At 47.6% G+C, this 21,557-nt stretch overlaps 1 protein-coding gene across 2 annotated transcripts in view; it reads right to left on the bottom strand.

Moving 5' to 3' along the window:
* Nucleotides 1-5,936: 5,936 nt before the first annotated feature.
* Nucleotides 5,937-21,557, bottom strand: part of LOC122389719 (aquaporin AQPAe.a-like) — a 41,045-nt gene continuing 25,424 nt past the window's right edge. Inside the window, exons 3-6 of one of the 2 annotated variants that reach the window (XM_043382025.1) lie at nt 15,604-15,813; nt 11,487-11,567; nt 8,374-8,520; nt 5,937-7,497 (exon numbers count right to left, since the gene is read on the bottom strand). In XM_043382025.1, coding sequence (XP_043237960.1) covers nt 8,389-8,520; nt 11,487-11,567; nt 15,604-15,813 — 423 coding nt within the window. In that variant the 3' untranslated portion in view covers nt 5,937-7,497; nt 8,374-8,388. The remainder of the gene's footprint in view (nt 7,498-8,373; nt 8,521-11,486; nt 11,568-15,603; nt 15,814-21,557) is intronic. The other variant, XM_043382024.1, reaches the window with a different exon arrangement.

The raw sequence follows: 21,557 nt of genomic DNA on the forward strand, positions 1-21,557 counted from the left end.
CGAGCTGCTATGAACACTGAACGCTCTCACTCTTACTTTAAAGAGAGTAGTTTAAGTTGAATGGTAGTGAGCTGTAATTAGACAAAGCAGCTATTCAGTGCTCACATCAAGCCAGGCTAGGAAATGGCATCAACTGTGGTGGGAGGAAGCAGGTTCGGCAGCCCTATGTTGTAAACTTCTGTTATGTCTTGTGTTTGATCAACTGATGTTTTCTGCTCTGTTTTGTGCAGTGATAGTAGCAGGTAACTGCATGCTTGTCAAATTATGTGAATAAACGAATTCATAACATTGCATTTTTCTCTCCATGCAAGGAACAAGTAAGATGTTGTAGAAAATGTAATAGAGGGCTGCATTGCTGATTTTGCACTTTATCAGAGCTTTATTTAGAATTGCTTTCCTGAAAGCTACACACAGGCCACAGTGCTGAAATTCACAATGTCATAGCTTTTGGCAGAAAAAAGAAAAGACTTACTTAGGTAAAATTGGCTGAAAGTATGGCAGAGCAGGTCTTGATGCGTATGCCCATCCGTGTGCTTGCCGAAGCCGAACTGACTGCAACACATTTAACTCTGACCCACCATGGTGGCTGGCATATCCTGAACTTTCACCACTCTAAACAAGAGAACTTTCAGCCCTCGGCATTGTATTAAAACACTGTACAAAACACTCAAAATTTGTTTCAGTGCCATCCACGGACAACATCAGTCGCCATTCACCAGGCCAGTAAAAACAGAATAGATAATAGCTTCAAACCCATGTAGTCAGAGTTACTAGGTCTGCACCTCAAAACAAAATCCAGGTGACATTCACCACGCCAGTAAAAAACAGGTACTTAGGTAACGTAACAGCTTCAAATCTGGTAACATGTTGGTCGGACTTTACACTACCATATTTACATGGAATAATATGATACCAAACAATAGTGCAACCATTCTGGACAACAAAAGTGTATGATAAAATTAATTTAGAATACTCTGGCTGGCAGCATGATTTACGAGCACAGGCAGGTGTTACCTACCAGCCTTCTCAATGCTCGTAAAACCAACATTGTAGTTTTGATTTTACCTTACATGATAACACACTTGGCTGCAATGGCACATTTAATTTAATACTGTGAAAAGACCAGTTATAACCACTTCACAAGCACAATTGCACCTCATGCCGACATCCTTTTCCAAAGACAGTCAGCAGCGTCTTTCGTCAAAACTGGAATATAAATCCCCTTTCAACTGTAAACATCAAAAATATTTCTTCATGGTGTGACTGTGATCTCCATATGGAAACCTTGCAGGAAAAGAATTAATGTCAATTGTCAGCTCTTCAAATTTCTTTGGACTTTAACTTGCAGTACCATATCCAGTTTGCTTTGATATTTTGTTTTTTATTCCATGTTGAAGTTGAACACCAAGCTCCAGATATAGCAGGCAGCTTGATCATCTTCGGCCTTGGTATAATATCAGTCCAAGTTCCAGTGGTGGGTATCTTCTAATATTCAAATTAAAATGAAAAGCAATAGGCTTTCTCAGCGCCGACGACGGATTTCACGTTGATAAAAAAGGGAGCTCAAGGTCGGCAAAACTCGGGTTCAAGGAATGGCGGGCGTTGAAATGACTGCTGACGTCATCAAAAAACCGCTAATGGTTAAGAGATAGGGACTAAGCTGGTCCCACCCTGCAAGTAAAGGGAAGAAATTTCTTGAACACCATAAAGCTGCGGGGGTTGCGACCAGGATAAATGGTGGTTTCTGAGCCTGGCCGCAAACTTGGCTATCTCAACTCAAAACTAATGTTAAGGTGGGATGGTCCCTTTAAACATTTCTATGAATCATTTACATACAAAGTATACAAAACGCATACTTTATCGTGGGCCGGGCCCAGAGTCTGGAACAAAATTATGGTGCCTTTATTTCCCAGACTTTCTACAGTACCAGCTTCGAAATCAGTTATTAAAAAGCTCTCCAAAAGTTTCTTTCTTAACCAGTATCATTGATTCATTCAATTCAGTTTGCATGATGATATGCCTCGTGTGATAATGTAATTGAAAATCATCTTGGTTATTGGGTAGTTCTATTACCCGTTACCTCCTATTTCTGATTTCTTTCTTTCTTTCTTTCTTTCTTTCTTTCTTTTTGACTTGATTTAAACTTAATTTGATTTTGATTAAATTTATCTTATTTTTATTTTTATTTTACATTTTGTCTTTCGTTCTTGGCGTTTCTTGACATTACCTCCCGATTGTGTTCTGTTGACTTATTTATTTTAATTAAATTTTATTTCTACACTTGTCACCTCGGAACTGGCCTCTGTGGGCTGTCCGACAACAAGCCTTGCTTAGTTGGACGGCCCTGCAGGGGTTCAGTAACTGATCCTGCTCGAATTTGACCAGAAAGATCACCTTCAACCATCCACTTTATTTGTATGACTGCTCCCCCTCTATCACCTTCCTCCCACTAACATTACCCTGTATGAGTGTATATCTGTGGGCGTTTCAGGGGTGTAGGAGGGCAGTCACTAACTGTTTGCAGTTGTGACCACTTTGCTTCTCTTATGTTAACATATTAACAGCATGCTCACTCCACAGCTATTTGCTTTCTTTTGTTTTTTTCCTTACTCTTAGCAGGGAGTGCCGCGACTTGTCATATTAAGTTTGGTCTGGTGTTAACGTAAGGTTCTGTGTGTCGCTGGGATAGAGGGAGGGCGCACTCCTGGTCACCTATTCATGGGTGGCGGCGTAGAAAAAAAAAAAAAAAGCTGTCAGCCCCCTCCGCACATCCTGCCAGTTGGGTGGGAAGAGGCTTAAAAAGTAAGGCAGTTCCTACAATGCAAGGTTTAAACATGATAAAAACAGTTCAGCTCTCCCAGGAATGGATGAATATGTCGAAGTCACAATAAAGACGATGCAAATTGCGAATTACCACAAAGATTACTACGGCCCAAGGCCGTATCTACGGCCCAATACGCGTCCTCAGTGCCGCCGTCCGGGAACGCTGCGCGCGCATACGAATCGTGACGTCACAGCCAGCATGGCCGTCGTTTTCGGTTGTCTGCTAGTTGCGATTTTTATAAATGCAAATTAAATATGAAAACGTGAATGAAACTGAGTTTTTTTAATTCTTTGAATATGAAATCGCATATGAAGAATTCGTTTATGGTATTCTTGAAAATATAACAATCTGTCTATTCACCGACCGGTTTCTTAAAAGTGACCGGCACTGACCAAAACCTATACAGTTGGCATGGTAGCCCCAGTTTACATAGAATGTTCAAGTACGCCTATGTATGTATATACAGCACTCTTCCCATTGCATGGTAGGTAGGACGTGACCCGATTCGTGATGCTACATGAGAGCTGAGACACTGCCTCCCACTGTGGTCTGTGTGTCTGTCAGTCTGTGGTCGTCGCTGGCGGCGGAACACCTTCAATCAGTGGCGGATCCAAGGGGGGGGGTCACATGGGTCATGCCCCCCCTTGAGGCCCGGGGGCCCAACGACCTGCCAGGGGCACCACCGGCCTATCAGGGGTATCACAGTCCTGACAGGGGCACCACAGGACCGCCAGGGGCACCACAGGCCTAGCAGGGACACCACGCCGGCCTGGTGCCCCTGGGCCCTGACAGGACTGTAACGTCCCTGACAAGCCTGAAGTGTCCCCGGCAGGCACGTGGTGCCCCTGACAGGCCTGAGGCGCCCCTGTAAGGCCGGTGGTGCCCCTGGCAGGCCTGTGGTGTCCATGGCAGGCCTGTGGTGCTCTTGCTAGGCCTCTGGTGCCCCTGACAGGCTTGTAATGCCCCTGGAAGGACTGTGATGCCCCTGGGCCCTGACAAGCCTGAGGTGCCCCTGACAGGCCAGTGGTGCCCTTGCTAGGCCTGTGGTGCCTCTGGCAGGCCTCTGGTGCCCCTGACAGGCTTGCGGTGCCCTTGGAAGGACTGTGGTGTCCCTGGGCCCTGACAAGCCTGAGGTGCCCCTGACAGGCCCGTGGTGCCCTTGTTAGGCCTGTGATGCCCCTGGCAGGCCTCTGGTGCCCTTGCTAGGCCGCTGGTGCCCCTGGCAGGCCTCTGGTACCCTTGCTAGGCCGCTGGTACCCCTGCGCCCGGAGAGGACTGGTGCCCCTGAAAAGTCTGAAGTGCCCCTCGGCAAGCCCGTGGTGCCCCTGACAGGCCCAAGGTGCCCCTGCAAGGCCGGTGGTGCCCCTGGCAGACCTCTGGTGCCCCTGGCAGGTCTGTGGTGCCCCTGGCAGGTCTGTGGCGCCCCTGGCAGACCTGTGTTGACTGGTGCCCCTGCTAGGTCGCTGGTGCCCCTCACAGACCTGTGGTGCCCCTGGGCCTTGACAAGCCTGAGATGCCTGGCTATGACAGGCTCGTGGTGCCCCTGATAGACCAGTGGTGCCCTTGCTAGGCCTGTAGTGCCCCTGGCAGGCCTCTGGTGCCCCTGCTACCCCTGCGCCCGGAGAGGACTATGGTGCCCCTGAAAACCCTGAAGTGCCTCTCGACAGGCCCGTGGTGTCCCTGGGCCCTGACAGGCCCAAGTTACCCCTGCGAGGTCGGTGGTGCTCCTGGCAGGCCTCTGGTGCCCCTGGCAGGTCTGTGATGCCCCTGGCAGGCCTGTGTTGACTGGTGCCCCTGCTAGGCCGCTGGTGCCCCTCACAGGCCTGCGGTGCCCCTGGAAGGACTGTGGTGCCCCTGCCCCTAGGGGTGCTCATGGGCCCAACAGGCCCGTTGTGCCCCTGACAGGCCTGTCGTGTATACTTGCTAGACCTGTGGTGCCCCTGCTTCCTGGCAGGCCTGTGGTGCCCCTGGCGGGCCTGTGGCGCCCCTACAAGCCCGTAGGTGCCCCTGACAGGTTTGTGGTGTCCCTGGAAGGACTTTGGTGCCCCTGACAAGCCTGAAGTGTCAAGGACAGACCCTTTAGACGCCAGGGTCAAGTTCGTCGGACTGACAACGATCACGTTCCTGGTAAGTACTCACTACTCAGCGTCCACAACATATATACACATAGCACATTCATATATACTTGCTTACAATTGGTAAATGTGGTTGTGGCTAAGAGTTAAGATACTGACTAAAAATAAAAAATAAAACTAAAAAAAAATAAAAATGGGGGCACCACCAAAATGAAGTGGACGAAATCCGTTGAGTTTTTAATTTTGGGTATAGGTAGGGGCACAACTTCGATTCATGACCCTCCCCTTGGAGTTTTCCTGGATCCGCCCCTGCCTTCAATTAGGGGGGGGGGGGGGCACTGCCAACTTTTGGTCCCATTCTTTCCATGTAACGCCCATAGGGCTAATGTTAAAATGTCCAAATCAAAGACAAGCACAGTGACCCGGTGCCCTCCCCGTTCCGCCGCCTATGTCGAAAGTCGTCGCACCGCCGTGCCTACGCCGCCATACTTTTACGCTAAACGACTCATTTTCGGTCTTCTTATCCAAATATCATGGTTATGTAATCTTGCGAAGAGAATATAATAACCACGGCACTATTCATTTTGGTGACTTCTGTTTACCTAGTGTTTTTCTGTCCCCAGAACCAGAAATGATTGAGAAAAATATATTTTATGTGCCTTGCCCTTTCCATATATCGAATTTCACCTCCGACGAGTTATTTATTTTTGGCCTACTAAACGATGTTTATACCCCTTCCTGTAACACGACCAAGGTCCAAGGACTGGAAAATTCTCTGAGATAAGTGTACCCTGACCTTTCTGAATGTTTTAACAGATGACCTCATCAAGTCGGTTTGTCTAGCCCATTCGCGCGAAAATATTTGTGGGCTGTTTATGCAGCCCCAATGTCGAAATAAAAGCAGTCAAATGCATGGGGTGGTTGGTATACCTCTCTCGAGGGTTTGTCGGAAGCCCCTTCATCCTTTTTCGCCATAGGTCCTGGCCACAACATGTGGAAATCAGCAATCGCATAAACCACACCACAAACATCTCGTATTATACGGATACATGTATTTCCTGAACGCGAACACTGCATGCACGAGGGAATCAGCAGTTCTGTACATCCCTAAATACAGACGCGTTTCGCCAATACAAACATGACCGGTGGAGAAAGTGCTGCACAAACAAAAAACGCCTGTACACGCGAGCAAAGTTAAACTAAACACACGACAGCCTATCCAGAGACTGTAAAGCATGACCGGCCAGACAAAAAACCACCACACACTCCACCCTACGTAGTTCATACGCACGATACCCTACGCACTCTATCTAGCATAGCTTAGCGGAGCTAACAAAAGTCACCTGGAATTGTTGTGTGACCCGAGGAGACCGGACTAGCGTCTAACCCCACAAAAGCTTCAGACTCACTGGATATATGCATTCAAACACAAGGAGCTTAGCTATTCCAGCCGAATATAATACTCCATAGAAAGGCGACGAAATACTCCGTAAATGTGAGCATCGAGTGGATTTACTAGACAATTACGTCAATAAAAGCCGTTTTCTTTGCCGATTTAGTCCTACCACACAATGCTTGAAGACACCACATTCACATCCAGCCAGCCGCATACCCCGCCGCCCACACTCCAGGCCCACAATACCTGCCTGCTCAGTTTTGTGTGTCTAATTACTACTCGTGTAGTGCGGTTACATACAATTCTGTTCTCGGCGTAATGTGTACAATGCTCAAATTTCGGTTTATAGCGGTAAACCACGACAAAGCACTCACGACAATGAACAAAGCAGCACAAGGCGCATCCGAACCATTTTCAAACCGTTTAATTCAGAGTATGTTACACATTCTCTGTCATTACTTAAGGCACGCGCTGCATCGGCCTGTTAAGATACCCGGATTCACAAGAAAGCGGATTATTGAAAAGTCAGTGTGGAAGCTGCCATTCCACGGAACATTTGATAAGTCATATATGGTGTTTGTGCACATTGCAGAAGTCAACTCGTGACTCTGAAAAAGCTACTTTGGAAGCATATACGTGCTTCTTACGACAGAATGTAAGTTTCATTTCGTAAAGGGTAACGTGTTCTTATTCCAATTATAAAAGTTATTATTTTGCTAGATGTTGTTAGTCGCCACGATAAATATATAAACAAGCTACCGACTGCCTACAAATAAGATTCCAAATAAATAGACACACTCGATGGTACCTTACGCAACTAGCAATCTGGCAATTCGCCTGATCTTCAACGTCAACTGTTCAGCATCCAGATATGTAAACATGCCAAACACTGTCCCACAAATGCGTTTTTAGGACGATGCCAATAACCCACGCCAACGCCCACCATTCTCTCTCGCGGCGACAGCCTAGATATCGGTCGTCCTCTCGGGGTCGGAGGGTTTCGAATCGTCCACCTTTCCATCCACATCGTCCAGGAGAACCGTCTTCTCCGGCGGCATAGCCACAGTGGCCGGCTCGGGCTCCTCCACACGGATGGCTCGCACACTGCTGTGGAGAGGAGGCGCCAGCTTGCAGGCCAGGAAACTGTCCTTGTAGATCTTGGCGGCCAGACACCCACCGAAGATCGGTCCCAGCCAGTAAACCTGCGCGGCACGCCCAGACGCAGAGAACGAGTTAGAGGGATTAATGTCCAGGAAGTTCATCACACACGCATCCATTGACACTTGTACGCAACACATTACTACTAAAGTGCAGCAAAAAAATGTTATTCTTGGTCCATAAATATCAGATCAAATGAGCAAAAGTTAAATATTTTACGAGCGCTCAGTTCAATGAAAGCTAATGAACATAGATGGGAATTTAAAACCGTGCAGATAAAACCGATAGCCGATAAACTTTATCATGACTACATTACACTGTGCAGGCTCTAAAGACGAGCACTGAGAATTAAATCAGACAAACGCTGGGCAATATTCAAAAACATTGATTTTAGTGTATAACCGTGATGTAGTTTTAATTGTCACTTTGTATCATAGTATGTAAGAAAACAGAGTGAAGGCAGAATAACAGAAAGCAGAAGAAGCGACAAGAAAAGCAAAAGCTCAAGAAGCTCGCATGCAAGACGGAAGACCAGGAAATCCATTAGAGTTCAACTCCTGTTAATAGTTTGTTAAGAAAAACATGCAAAATTGTACAGTATAATACAGAAGAGTTTGTATGTAACGTATGCCTTTCTCTTTCCTGTCAAGTAACGTACACAGCACCTCGTATAGAGAAGAGGGTGTTTTTACACGGGAGCCCATGCACTAACACCACGAGCTAACGATCGCCTCCGCCCACGGCTGAGTCCCAGCTGCGTGTCTGGCGCGCCGCGACTGGTGCAGAAGCCCCGCGTGCCATGCAGACGGCCGAGACACCGGCGGACACCAGCGCGCCGCGAGAGAAGGAGAGCGACGGACACCCGCCAGCGCGCGGCCGGAGTCCGGCGCCCGCCTCCACAGCCGCTCCGAAGATCGTACCTGCACGGCCAGCGCCTATTTGCTGGCGCGCTGTGGCTTCACCTCGGTCAACTCGACCGCCTCGACAGCCATGTGGCGGGCGCGGAAGGCATGCGTATAGACGAGGCCGGCGATGATGCCACCGGCCAGAGGGCCCGCCCAGTACACCTGCCGCACACACACACACACGCCACGCAACGGCGGTAGAGACGCCATCACAGACTCGATGGATACGGGAGTCAACATTGCACGGCATTGATCGGAGACGAACGAATAACACGGGGATCGATGTCAAATAGGTGTGGGATTGCGACGGTTGGTGTGTAAGAAATTGATTTGATCAATCGAGATGGTACTTTTGTCGCTGCAGAATTGGTGACGTGATGGTTTCCGATGGAATCGTAGGAGAGGCGCTATGCCTAGGATGTAATATTAAATCGCTACACGTGTAAACTAATGCAATATTCAAAAGCACCTAACCGTGCCGTTGTAGACAGAAAATAACTCTTGAAGTCCATGGGATACATGCGTAAAGTAGTCTTCAGTCAAAACTGTAGGCAAGACATGAGTACTTACAAAAGCTAATAATTTTGGGCTCTGATAACCTAATTTCCTCAGTATTATACCTGGTTCGCCGAAAAGCAATATCACGTACAAAACAGTTCTCGGGACATGTCTTAGCATTCGATTGGTAGAATAACCCTAAAAACATTTCAGCAGAACGGGTAAGCTGGATATTACCGCAAAAAGTTTTCGTATTGTGGTGGTACGGTTCGCGGGTGTGTTAAGCGCGGGAGCTAGACCAGAGAGGCCTGACTAAGGCATGTGACTATATGCCTAAGTCAGGTCTCTCTGTTTTATACCTTAAAATCGACAACGTTTAAAAAAGGAGTACCATGAGTCCATGACACTACAAAAAAAAAGAAAAAAAGAACGAGTTCATAATGGAGTTGCTTTAAAGGTTCGCATTCGGAAAGCATAGCATCAACAGCTGAGCATCGCATTTGGACAGCATTTGGAAATAGCGAACATTTGTACACGCTTCCCCGTGCGAACTATAACTGGAAGCGACTTCATACCTACAAATTCTCTAGAGACCTTGTTTCAAAAGACACACAGAAGGACAAATATCATAAACCAGGATCAAACTGGCAGTGCAACCAACAAAATGTTTAGTCGTCGCCCCCATCTGCGACGTTATAAGTTTACGAACTGAAACGGCGCAGTTATACTTCGGTGTGTCTTTTGAACACATAACAGGCACTACCACCACCAAACAGACAGGGCATTTGAAGACAGAGCGTTCGAGGATAGACAAATGAAGACAAGTATCTCAGTAGAGCATGAGGCTTCACTGCTGATCTGATAGTTTTTAGACGGTTCGCTCGTTATCAGCTAGTCGACTGTAGCGCCGGCTGCTAGCGGGGGCGGGGGAGAGACGGGGCCCCCCACGGGTATAATGCCGCCGCCGACAGCCGTAACAAATCACGGATACACAACGACGTTCCACGGCCCTCGGCCAGACCAAACATGCCAATCAACCGGGCGCCGCCAAGCGACCAGCGCAACAGCCTGCTATGTACACGCGGCTAGTGCGGTCTGAAAGGCGGCACTGCTCGTCATCAGGGGGTCAGGCGGGCCCAGCGCGTGCTGCGGGGGCAGTTCCAGCCGGCGGGGACCGGTCACAGCTCACAGCGGAGGGCAAGCTGGAGCCATACCGTGCAGAGCAGACAGCAGGCTCCACAAGACGCTGTCAGCGGCTCTCATCTTGCTGCAAGCGCGGTTAAATATGTTACGATGCTCAGTTAGTTCCTAGTTAGTTTTGGTCGATTTTTACCCAATCTGTATGTACATTTCGCTTTTCTTTACTGCAACCCGCGTATCCCGTGTTTGATCTGCCTCCGTGGCCCATCGTCCACCCTATCATCGTCTCGGCGTTGCCCAGGCACGCGCCGGTCCGAGGTATGCGCGCAGGGAGGGTCGGGCTCCTCCAGTCACACCCCACCCCGTGAGTAAACTCAGCCCGAGGACGGCGCGGAGACCCGCCCGGCTCCCACTTCTTGCCTGAATGGGTCACGGCCGTCCCACTCCTCACAATCGTCCCCCACGCACCCACTCCGCCAAAGGAGTTACACCACACAGCGGATGTGTCGTATCACACCTGACCTCAGCAAAAGGCACTTTTCACACGCTGTTACGCGTGTCCGGACAATTACAATTGGGGTAACCGATTGACTTCGAGAGCGTTAACCTAGAAATCACGGCAGTTTTCGACCCGGTGGTCAGGCTGCGATGAAGAAACTGAAAGTTTGGGCGCCAGGGTGTTTTTATAGTAAGACTTTTATGATTAAATGAGCGGCAATGGCGTCCCTTCATAATAACAGATTACTCTCAAATTATCGGACGCATGCATTTAATGGCGGTCTTTGGAGTAGACAGGCAGCTAACTCGATCCTAATTTGACAAAACTGTCACGGATAATAGCATAAAATATCCTCAATGAACCGTTATAACTCGACAACCGCAATAAACTCATTGTTTTGATGATAATTTGATCATAATTCCCACAACGCCATTGCATACCATGACGGTAAAAAACGGCATGCTTTTCACGCAGGAGCGTCTCGTAAAAAGCCCCAGTCTTTTAGGCTCCACCCGACACTATACGCTGTTCCAGCGTTCAGTCAACGGTAAACGTTCCCGGTGTTTTATGTGGTTGCGCTATAACGCCAATCTCAAAATTCGGAAAACACAATGGACAGAGACATCACATGCGGCCAAGATGCGCTGGAGAAAGGCGCCAGAGATGAGCAAACGACGGTGAAAAATTGATCTTCAAGCTTCATTGCTGTTAATGTTTAAGATAGAGCTAATTATCAAAAGAAAACAACAAAGAAACTGTTAGCATTCAATAGTGTGAGCACCTAAGATTTTTCCTGAACAAATAGTAAATGCATAGTATCAAGCATGCTTGATGAAGTTACCGTCTGCAAATACGCCTCAAACAAAAATCAATGCCCACCGTCAAGCTCCGCCTCTGACGCCTTTCTTCTGCGTTCCATCATCACATTCGCTGGCTGTTAGCCCTGCGGGCTGGCCGGTAGTCTCCCCATGTGCGCCACACTACAACTCACCCAGTGGTTAGCCCAGATGCCGGTCACCACAGCCGGCCCGAATGTGCGGGCCGGGTTCATGGACGAGCCGGTGTACTTGATCTGCAAACACGGGAGGAGAGGGAGAGGTCAGATCACTACGGCCGCCCCAGTGAAAAAAATCCCCCGTCAAAAGTTGTCGCTTCAAGGCGACTGGAAGGTATGTGGGTACACAAATTAATCACGGTTGGGCCGGAGAACGGTGGAGACCGTTGACACAGGTTATGGGGAGACGCAATAGAAGGACAATGTTGAATGGTGGGCGGTTAGAAAATGTCCGCCCTGTTGACATTGGTGGACTGAAAGTTACGCTATCCAACGGCTCGCTACATGCAGCAATGCGTCCCAGCCCATGGGAAATATTTGGTCAAGGAGATACGATACTGATGAATGGGTGGACATGTGCGCACGTGGGCTTGGTAGGTGGACTAGCTGAACACACTGAACATGAGACACTGGGAGGGAGGGGAAGTGTAGTGTTGGGTAACCTGTAACCCCCTTCCCCCCCTCCCTCCACATACGCGTGTCGTGTGGACTGGTCAGCAGAATTACGGTGATTGATAACATGATCGAGCCATTAATCTGTAATTGAACTACAAAAAAAAAACTGGCCATGAGAAGCAGATGGGAAGGATAGTGTGCGCTACCTCAGGCGGTGGCCATCCCCACAAAAGAGGAGTAATTACTGACTGGTTAGGCGGGATTTGATTCGTGTCAAGCAAGACAGCTGATTTATGTCAGCTAGTTTATGAGTGGTGGTGTGTATATCCTCGGTTGGTCCTGCGGTTGCGATGGCAATGGTACGGCGAATTACAGGTGGTTGTGCGTCAAAATGATGATGCATTATCGGGAAGTGATGAATTAAAATCGCGCCGGTCCACATCTACCAGCCCTATTCAATAGCTGCGGTCATACCTACATTTTTCTTCGGAAACCGATTTCGAATAGGTTTTATTTTCTTCACAGGTCCGTCTAATGCCGTCTACACGACAGATGAAAACAGTTCATACCATTACCAATGAGCATGAAAAAAGAACCCCTTGACCTTCATGACTCAAAAATTAAGAAGAGATGCTTTCAATGGATAAGAAGCCTGGTGTTCATATTGAACCGACTAAAAATGGAAATAACGCCAATTTCTGATCTACCGGAAGTATTCCCACTCAGTAACACGACGAACTTTGTGCGCTGTCATTCACAGCTGTATAACACGGATCCACGCCACATAGCTGGCAAAACGGTGAGCAAAATGCCCACACAAAACACATTACGCCTTCCAATGCCAGTCATGTGACCTTCGTTCATGTACACGCGTATTGTTTAGCAATGTTTGCTGTGAATGTCTCTCCTGCAGACCGTTATCCGCTCGACTAATGGTTCCATTCCGTCTCCCTTTCAACTATCAGCCGATGTCACCGCCCGGTACCTACATGCCCAGATCCGCCAACGGTAAAAAGCGGGTTACGGGCGGCAGTGGCAAACGATGCAGGATATAACGATGGTATCCCACAAGTTTTAGACTGAGAGAAGGCAAATAGCGTTGAAAAAATAAATGAATTAGGTATACCTACACGAAAATGCTAATCAAATTTAACATAGCCATCAAGTTATCGCGACCATTAAACCAGTAGGTAACATTGTGACCAATGTCTAATGTCAAGTGCCTATACCGTAGAAGAGTTGCTGGCATATCTGGACAACATAGGGTTCAACAACTCCATTCTAAGCATTCGCGTTATGCAACGCTCCAAATAATACACCCAACCTTGACAGAATGGCGGAAACAGCCACATTGAAACCAGACGTCCGACCATTTTCGTGCAACTAGCCCATACCGAGCCCATTTCGTCGCGTGTATTTGCCCCACCCTGACCACCAGTCCCATGGGCGCCGAGGAGCCCGAGGCGTTCGTTTTCGTGGAACCACTGTCGGAAGGTGCTGGAAGCGGCAGATCCCTCGTGTGAGGACACTTTGGAGGAAACTCAGGCCGTCATTTTGGCTGGATTAACGGCGGCTAATCATCAGTGACTCCCACTATTACGGGTGGAGTTCTCGATGTTCCCAACCGGGGCGGCGTGGGATAATGTATCGGCAGGCCATGCACGAGCATTGGACAGTCCAGTGTTCTTGGTGCAGTGTACCACCAAGAGATAAGGGCTCAAGCTACGCCCATGGTCTATTTAGCAAAGCAATCATTCCGTCGGAGCTTTGTGGTCATTCGCGCGTGCCGAATGGCTGTTTGCATTGTTTGATTGTTTACAAACAATGGAAGTGACCTTGCTCCATGTGCTGTGACTGCATTCAGTTTATTTCTGTAGTTTCCCACAAAGCAGCCAGGGTGTACAATTACATATGTTACATGCAGCCCTAGAGCCCTTTTTCACTGCTGCATGTGCGTATAGCTATCCATTGCCCGACCACCGTCTGGTATCCCTGTTATGACAATCAGTGGCGCGGCTATTGTGGCAATCATTGGTGCAGCTATTCTGACGAGCATTGGCGCAGTGTCGACAAAGATGTGTGATCGCAGCACGCACAGTGGGTGCGCTGGCAGCTTAACGTGCGGCGATGACAGGCAAACCCCTCCCTCTCACTCCCACACACTTGGTTAACATAGCTGTCACCACTACACCGGCTGCCAGCTCCGTCCCAAACCTATACAGCTCACACTAACAGGCGGCGAGGGAGGGATCAGCCAACCCAGAGCTGGGAAGGGAGGGGACAGCCGTCCTGGGGCTGTGAAAGGGAGGGGCAGCTATCCAGAGTCTGGAAAAGAGGGGGACAGTGAAGTCACCCACAGGCTGGAAAGGACAGGAGATAGCCGTCTTGCCGTCCTCTTAGGACAAGTGTCCCATCCGAGGGCTGGGAATGGAGTGGGCGCTGGACAGCCACCCCGGGTCCGGGGCCGAGTAAGACAGCCCATCTGGGGCTGGAAAGGGGAGGGGACAGCTCCCCCTGGAGCCCCAGGGAGGGGTGGGTACCCAGTACCAACGTCTCCATCGCTCGTGTGACGGACGTTGCTGCGTCACGTCACGTCACGCTGGTCACGTACTCACTCGGCAGGTCACGACTCCGTGACAGATGGAACGTGACCCTCTGGGTCAGGTCACCGCGGAATTTTTGTATTTGTATCACGTAGAGTATATGTGAGGCAATTTGTGCTGATGGGGTGACGTTTTGTATTGCAGGAATCGTTCGATATTGCTTCAATTAGGGTATGGGTCTTATGTAACTGTCAACAAGAATGCCGCTGTAAAGAGAACACGGCATGCATCAATTACAATTTATCGGTTCAACTCCCATGAAGCTTCGCACAAATAGCTTTGAAATAATTTGGAGACTACGCTGTCGCCCGGTTTTTATTTAATCTGAATTAGTTTTTGCGTTGTCTGCATTATAATCAGAATCATTTTACTCATATGCTTGACAAGTCAACTAAATGATTAGTTTTCCCTTTAAGCCCATTGACATAAATGAGTTTCTGCTATTATTGTGCCAATTTAAAAATCAACCCGTGTGGCCTGCAACAGCCTCATTGTTCGTGTTATGGAGACAAAGTAAATTAGCTAATGAAATGTTGTGAGATTTCGAACGATATCAGCATTAGATATCGCTTCAAACAACCAATTATTGTAGCTAGGACTTGATAGAACGGTCCAATAACCGTGCACCCCACAACAGAGGAGACCTCTTTGAAATAATCCTGGGCGGAGACCCTATTTTGTTGCGGTGATCATTTCAGAGAGGGGATCTAGTTGCACTGAGGTGATACCTATTGCTGATATTGATTATTATCCCCCCGCCTGTTGCAAAACACTAGCAGGTACAGCACACAATCTGCAAACATTCTCTCCCACAAAGAACCAGCATTGTTTTTTCTTGTAGCATTTGACGAGCTATACCGACGGGCATAAAGAGGCTAGACATTATATTGCATCTGATGATGCGTCCCACAAAGAAACCTTCCCTCGATAAACATCTAGCGTTGAGCGCATGTCTACGAGATAAAAACATGCACTTATTTTCGGTACCCAAAGGGTCCGATCGGCCCAGTGACCTCAATGCTGCCATATGTGACCACCCAGCGCTGCCAACTCACCGCTCCCAGGTGGCAGCCGGTGATGGAGAGACCGATGGCCAGCGGTGCCGAGCCCTTGACGTCATCACGGCCCTCGTCACACACGCCGAACACGACGAACACGAGCACGAACGTGATGAACAGCTCGACGCCGAAGCCTTGGAACGCCGTCAGCTTGGGGTTGACGGTGGTCATTCCCAGAGAGCCCTGTACGTCCTCCGGGGTCAGAGCCTGGGGAAAGCAGAGGGGGAGGTCAGGTAGTTAAACGGGTAAACGGGTTTGTTTTGGGTAGCGACATACCAGCTACCCAAAAACCACTGTCTGGTCTCACTTGCTCTCTTGAGCGCAATCAAGCCCTAAACTCTAATCTGAACTGATTTGAGATCATAGCGAGGCCTCGTAAATGAAGTGTTTGCTCTTACTCTGGTTCGGTCAAAATATGGATGAAACTGAAATTAACGACCGGAATTCAATAAATCGACGTTACACGCATCATGACCCCATTCTTCCGTGAATGGTTCCTGATGGCATAATTCACTTTACAGCCTTGTCCCGCTTTATTCAATCTCGTTTCCTGCTAGCTGGCGATTTCGCCGCGTCTTTTCCCAATCTGTCGGCACCGTGCCGTAGTATAGCTCGGGGCCATAACCATTATACCATCAATAAGAGGCTTTCGCATCGGAGCTCGAGGTCGGGGATGATATGGCCTGCGGAAAAGCCACCTACGGAGCTTCTATGGTTACCTACCCATAACAGCCAATACATATGGGCAGTAATGTGGCCTACGATGACGTCAATTGTGGCATGTTGTGGCGAAACATAAAGAGGGAAGGAAAAAGTTGAAAGACAGAATGGACTGCAAAAAGAAGCAATGGAAGCCAAACCAGTTGACATGTTTTGTTATTAAGTCGCAATTACCATGTAAATCGATGAATGGAACGTCAAACTTCTCGCTAATACGAAGGAATGTGATGTGTAACACGCAAATGGAATGCCACAGTTTACGGCGTAAATTAGCCCGCGCGGGGCTGGGGGGGGTAAATTTTACCCCCCCTCGCGAATTTTTGCGATATCTCAAAAACGGCGGCGCGCAGCGCCGCCAAACTTTCAGTACCTTTTCTTACATCAATTTGACACGTTCCCTGAAAATTTGAGCGAAATCCGTCGGAAAATTTTTGAGAAATTGACGTTTTAGTGACGTCATGTTCGCCATTTTCGCCTCAAAAACGGCAAAAGTTCAAACGCCGCTAACATCTTCATTTTTAAAGGAATCAAGACGTAACAAAAAAGTTTATACGTAATTTTACTTTGTCTATCAAATGGCTATTTCGGTTTTTGAAAATTTTGGATTTTGGCCTAAATTTTTTCAAAAAACTGATTTTTTTTGGAAAATCATTATAAAATCCAAAATTTTGATTCTATCGAAAAAACCGGAATATATGTCACAGAAGTGGTCTATGTGCACCTACATACCAAATTTTAGAAGAATCGGTTCAAAAATGTGGGAGTTATTCAAAATTTTATGACGTCACGACACACAAATTTTTTGAAAAATGACTTTTTTGGAAGTTCTAGACCTCGTACGGAAACAAAAATAGCACCATTCGATTCGCCGTGAAAAGCTGCATCAGATAGACACCTTTTTAGGCCTTAACAACCAACTTCAAAATTTGACCTCACTTGACCTGACCTTGACCTGACCTCGACCTAAAATTCATCCAGAGGTGGTCCATATCACTTATTGAGTGTGCCTATTGAATTCTATGAGTAAAAGGACCCATAAAACATGTGTCGCACATGCCCTTTTCTATATTTTGTTTTTTGGTGACCTGACCTGACCTGACCTGACCTTGACCTGACCTCTGAATGATATTGTATGCCACGAATATTGTCTTGGTAGCCTAAGAACACGTTTTGGGCGATCAGTCTCAGTCCATGACTCCATTCTTCGGCAACTACGGTGCAAGGCCGATACTGTAGAAACTTGCAATTTGTACCCTTGACCTGACCTTGACCTTGACCTCAAACTTTTAATTAAGTACATGTTTTTAGTAGTTCGTGATGAGAGCTTTCGATTGGCGTTTGAATTTTCCAAATCGGACCATTAGTTCGGGAGATAACAGGGGGGGGTAAAATTTACCCCCCCCCCCAGCCCCGCGCGTTCGGCTGGAGACCCCAGCCCCGCGCGGGTTAAAAAGCATCGATACGTAAATTATCACAGAATTGTATAAAGCTACGTGTCCAATGTCAAGCAAAAGGATTCTCTTAACTTCAGGTCACAATGGCACAAGGGACAAAAAAATGGTATATTGGTTAGAATCCATAAATATTTGGGCTGGCTAGACGCAACACTAGCTCATGACAGAGTTGCGACAGCAAATTAATTTTACTCTATTACTTCAACTCAGCCAGTCAATTGCACCAGATTCGTAGACGTCTAGATAAGGGACCTATTGGCTAAACTACAGTAAAGTTTCTGCTATTCCGCTGCCTTCCGGCCATTCTGCTCGTGCCAGCAACGCCGTCTGTCTGAAGTACACACGTCCGAGCCCGTCACACGAGCTGGCACGATCTTTTTTTTAAAAACAATTCTGCCTGATCGTTACCAATCAGTTCAGTGACAGTGGCAAGAGAGCCTGCAGCGAAATGTGCATGAGATACCAGCCCGCAGCCGCTTGAAGCTCATGTGCGCTTTATTTAGATTGATGCCATTGATGGTCGACGACTGCATATCTACAGAGAGAGAGTGCTGAGCCTTAATTAAGGGTTTTAAAGACAGAACAATTTTCATAGCATATCAAACTGCACGAGAAAGATGGCCTCGCCTCTTACAAGCTATCAAGCACTCCGTCAATGATTTCAGTAGAACTGGACATGATTGAACAGATATCAGAATAGTTATACAAACCTCCAGAACTATGTAGTTGGGTGTTATTAACAATACATATTTCAGGTATAATTTTGCTCCACACAATTGCCTAGTTATCACAAATCAGTTCAGTAATTTGTCCGACTGATAGGTTACACCGCACAGTACACATCACCCGACCTCTTGCCGTGACATTTAGTTCTCCCTCACAATGCACACTGGGCCGGGGGTCCGGAAAAGTGCTAGAAATTATTTGTGATTGAGTTGTTGATCTCAGTGACAAGCAAACATGCTAAAAACGAAGTGGGGCTGCTTAACCCTCGCCGGACCTATTGTCGGACCCCCCACCCCCTCGGCCGGCCGAGGGGGGGGGGGGGAGGGTTGGTACGACCCCTTTTTGCCGTTTCGCCCCTAATGGAGCTAGAGCCTCGCGGAAAAAACAAGCGTGTGCGCCATTTCAAGGCGGAACGATTGATACCCGATTTTAAGGCCCAAGATCAACCGGTAACCTCTGAGGTGAAGTCAAAAAGCCCAAGGTAGAGTTTTGTTTTTGGCAAATAATTTCGCAAAAAATGGCCGCAGAGCAGCGATTTTGGCACCATCGTGTTCGCCTGGCTCAGGTGCGTCGAATGGTATACTTTTTGTTCGGGTGAGGTCAACTTAAGGTATTGACCTCGAGTCAAGGTCAGTTCAGAGCCCATCAGGCCACGAACTTAATCGAAGGAGGTCGTATCGCATATCATTCGATTCGGGAGGTCTTCCCGAGTCCATTGGTGACTTTCCCGAGTCGCTGGCTCAATTTGATCATGAGTTATTGACGAGAAACTCCTATGACCGGTGTGACGTCATAAATGACGTCACGGAAGGTCAAAAATGCAAAAGTAAAGCATCGGATCTTGCAAGGAGTGCACGAAATCACGATTCCGTGTGCTTGAGATAGTTTGAAATCATTCCATGCGCAAAAACAACAGTTTCCTTATTTCCCCATTCACTTTTAATGGTGAGGTCACGTGACCTCGAAGAGTAGCAGGCATTAGCAAAAATTGCGAGTAGGGCATGACAGAAAGATGATTGGTGGTTTGTATGGCATGGCCATTTTTAGCGGCTCGAAATAACATTTCTCAACAAGTCTACCTAAAGAGCAAGTTGTTGTTGATTATCACTGACTTGTGTTTAGGGGTTAATAATGACTGAATTTTTTAGTTTGGCCCAGAAATGTTGACAGCATTGTGTGCGTTGATCAATTCTGAGCTCAGGGACATATATTTTATTTAGATTATAAGCGTTTGTTTTTCACAACTTCCAGCGTTTTAAAGAGCGCCGGGCCTTCAGTAGAGCGGCGAGGTGACAATTGCCCGTACATCATGTGGTTTACTGGCGCATATCTCGAAAAGTAGCAGGGAAAAGCAGCAAAGCACCTATATGGAACAAAAGATGAGTAATCAGAGGCTAGTATAAAAAGTTCATTTTTAGCCGCCCGAAATAACGTTTTTATAAAAGTCTAATTAAAAAATTGGATATGATTTTAAATTACGTCTTGCAGCTGCTTGCAAACAGCTAGCTTATCTTGCAGAAAAGCGATGCAATATGTCAGAATGATGTTGGCACAGTGAACAACAGTGCCCTGAACTAGTCTGACAGCAAATTTCGTTCAAAACGACGATTGGTCAACTAAAAAATTACCACTAAAGTTCATCATTAACCCGCGCACCGACGGGGGTCTGCGCCAACTTAGTACCGACGGGGGGGGGCGGATGACCGCCCCCCCCTGAGATCTCGAGAACGAAGCAAGATAGCGACAAGCGGTAAACGGCATCGGATACGCACGGCCAAGATCTACAATTTTTGCTAAGGTCATTTTCAGGTCAGGTCAAAGATGACGTCACAGGGGTCGAAAAAGTCAAAATGGCGGCGCTAGATATGGAGAGAGTTTTTCTCGAATAACTTTCGAATTAGTCAAGATAGGAACAAACTAAGGGCATCATCGTGATCCTCTCGTCAATCCGCATCGAATGATATATATGTTGACCTCGAAAGGTCAAGGTCAAAGGTTGACCTCAGGTCACGTGACCTCGAGGTCATCATGTATATCATTCGATGCGTCTTGACGAGCTGAACACAATGAGACCATCCACGCGTCTGTATCTTGTTCCTGTACGGAGTTATTGGCCAAAAACCTTTGGTGACCTTTGATGACGTCACATGACCTCACAGCTGCCTAACAGCAAAACAGACCTCAAGGTAGTGAAGGTTGATCGTATATGAAGTCATGTATGGTATATGGGGCCATTCCGACCCGTTTTAGTGGTAAAAACAGGGAGTTGATTTTTCCCCCATTGACTTATAATGGGGAGGTCGCGAAATTGACCTGACCTTAGGTCACCGATATCAAAATTCCGAGATATACAAATTGTAGCTACTAATGACCTAATAATATCCTGCGAGTTTCAAAGGCCTCCGACATCTACTGTAACTCTGGCACGGTGACAAAGTTGCAAAAAAGTGACTTGAGGTTGGGTCATTCAAAGTGACCTGGTGACCTGACCTTAAAAGGTAGGAGGTTCAAACTTGCACACCATGTGTAAAATTGATGAGGTTATAGTCATACCAAATTTCGCGGCGCTACGCGCCGCGGTTTTCCCGCTATTTGCGAAAAACCTCAGGGGGGGGCGGATATCCGCCCCCCCCCGTCGGTGCGCGGGTTAAAATCGGTAAATGTGGTGGCCTATAGAGAGCCTAAATTGTCTTGTGTTTGATGACAACTGACGACCTCAATTTTGACCTTAGGGCAAAACTAGCATCGGAATCGTATTCTTCGATCAATTCGGGATTAAATGATACCTATTTTGTTCATATTGCGGACAGTCAGTTTGGGGGAATTTCTAGCGCTTTTTCAGGCTGCCGGCCTACAGTGCAATGCTGCCACCGAACTCTGAACCACTCCGCTAATTACGCCTGACTTGGACTGAGAGTAAATTTGAGTTTCTGTGCGCAAGGTGCGTGACCTCTCAGTGGTAATCCACGCATAATGTTTCGGTCACGAAATGTTGACAACGGCGTGGCAGTTCGTGACAGTTATGCCGGCCTTGAAAGGGCCATCTGAATT

This window comes from Amphibalanus amphitrite, unplaced genomic scaffold (assembly GCF_019059575.1).
Source record: "Amphibalanus amphitrite isolate SeventyFive unplaced genomic scaffold, NRLGWU_Aamphi_draft 000369F_arrow, whole genome shotgun sequence".
NCBI classification, from domain to species: Eukaryota; Metazoa; Arthropoda; class Thecostraca; order Balanomorpha; family Balanidae; genus Amphibalanus; species Amphibalanus amphitrite.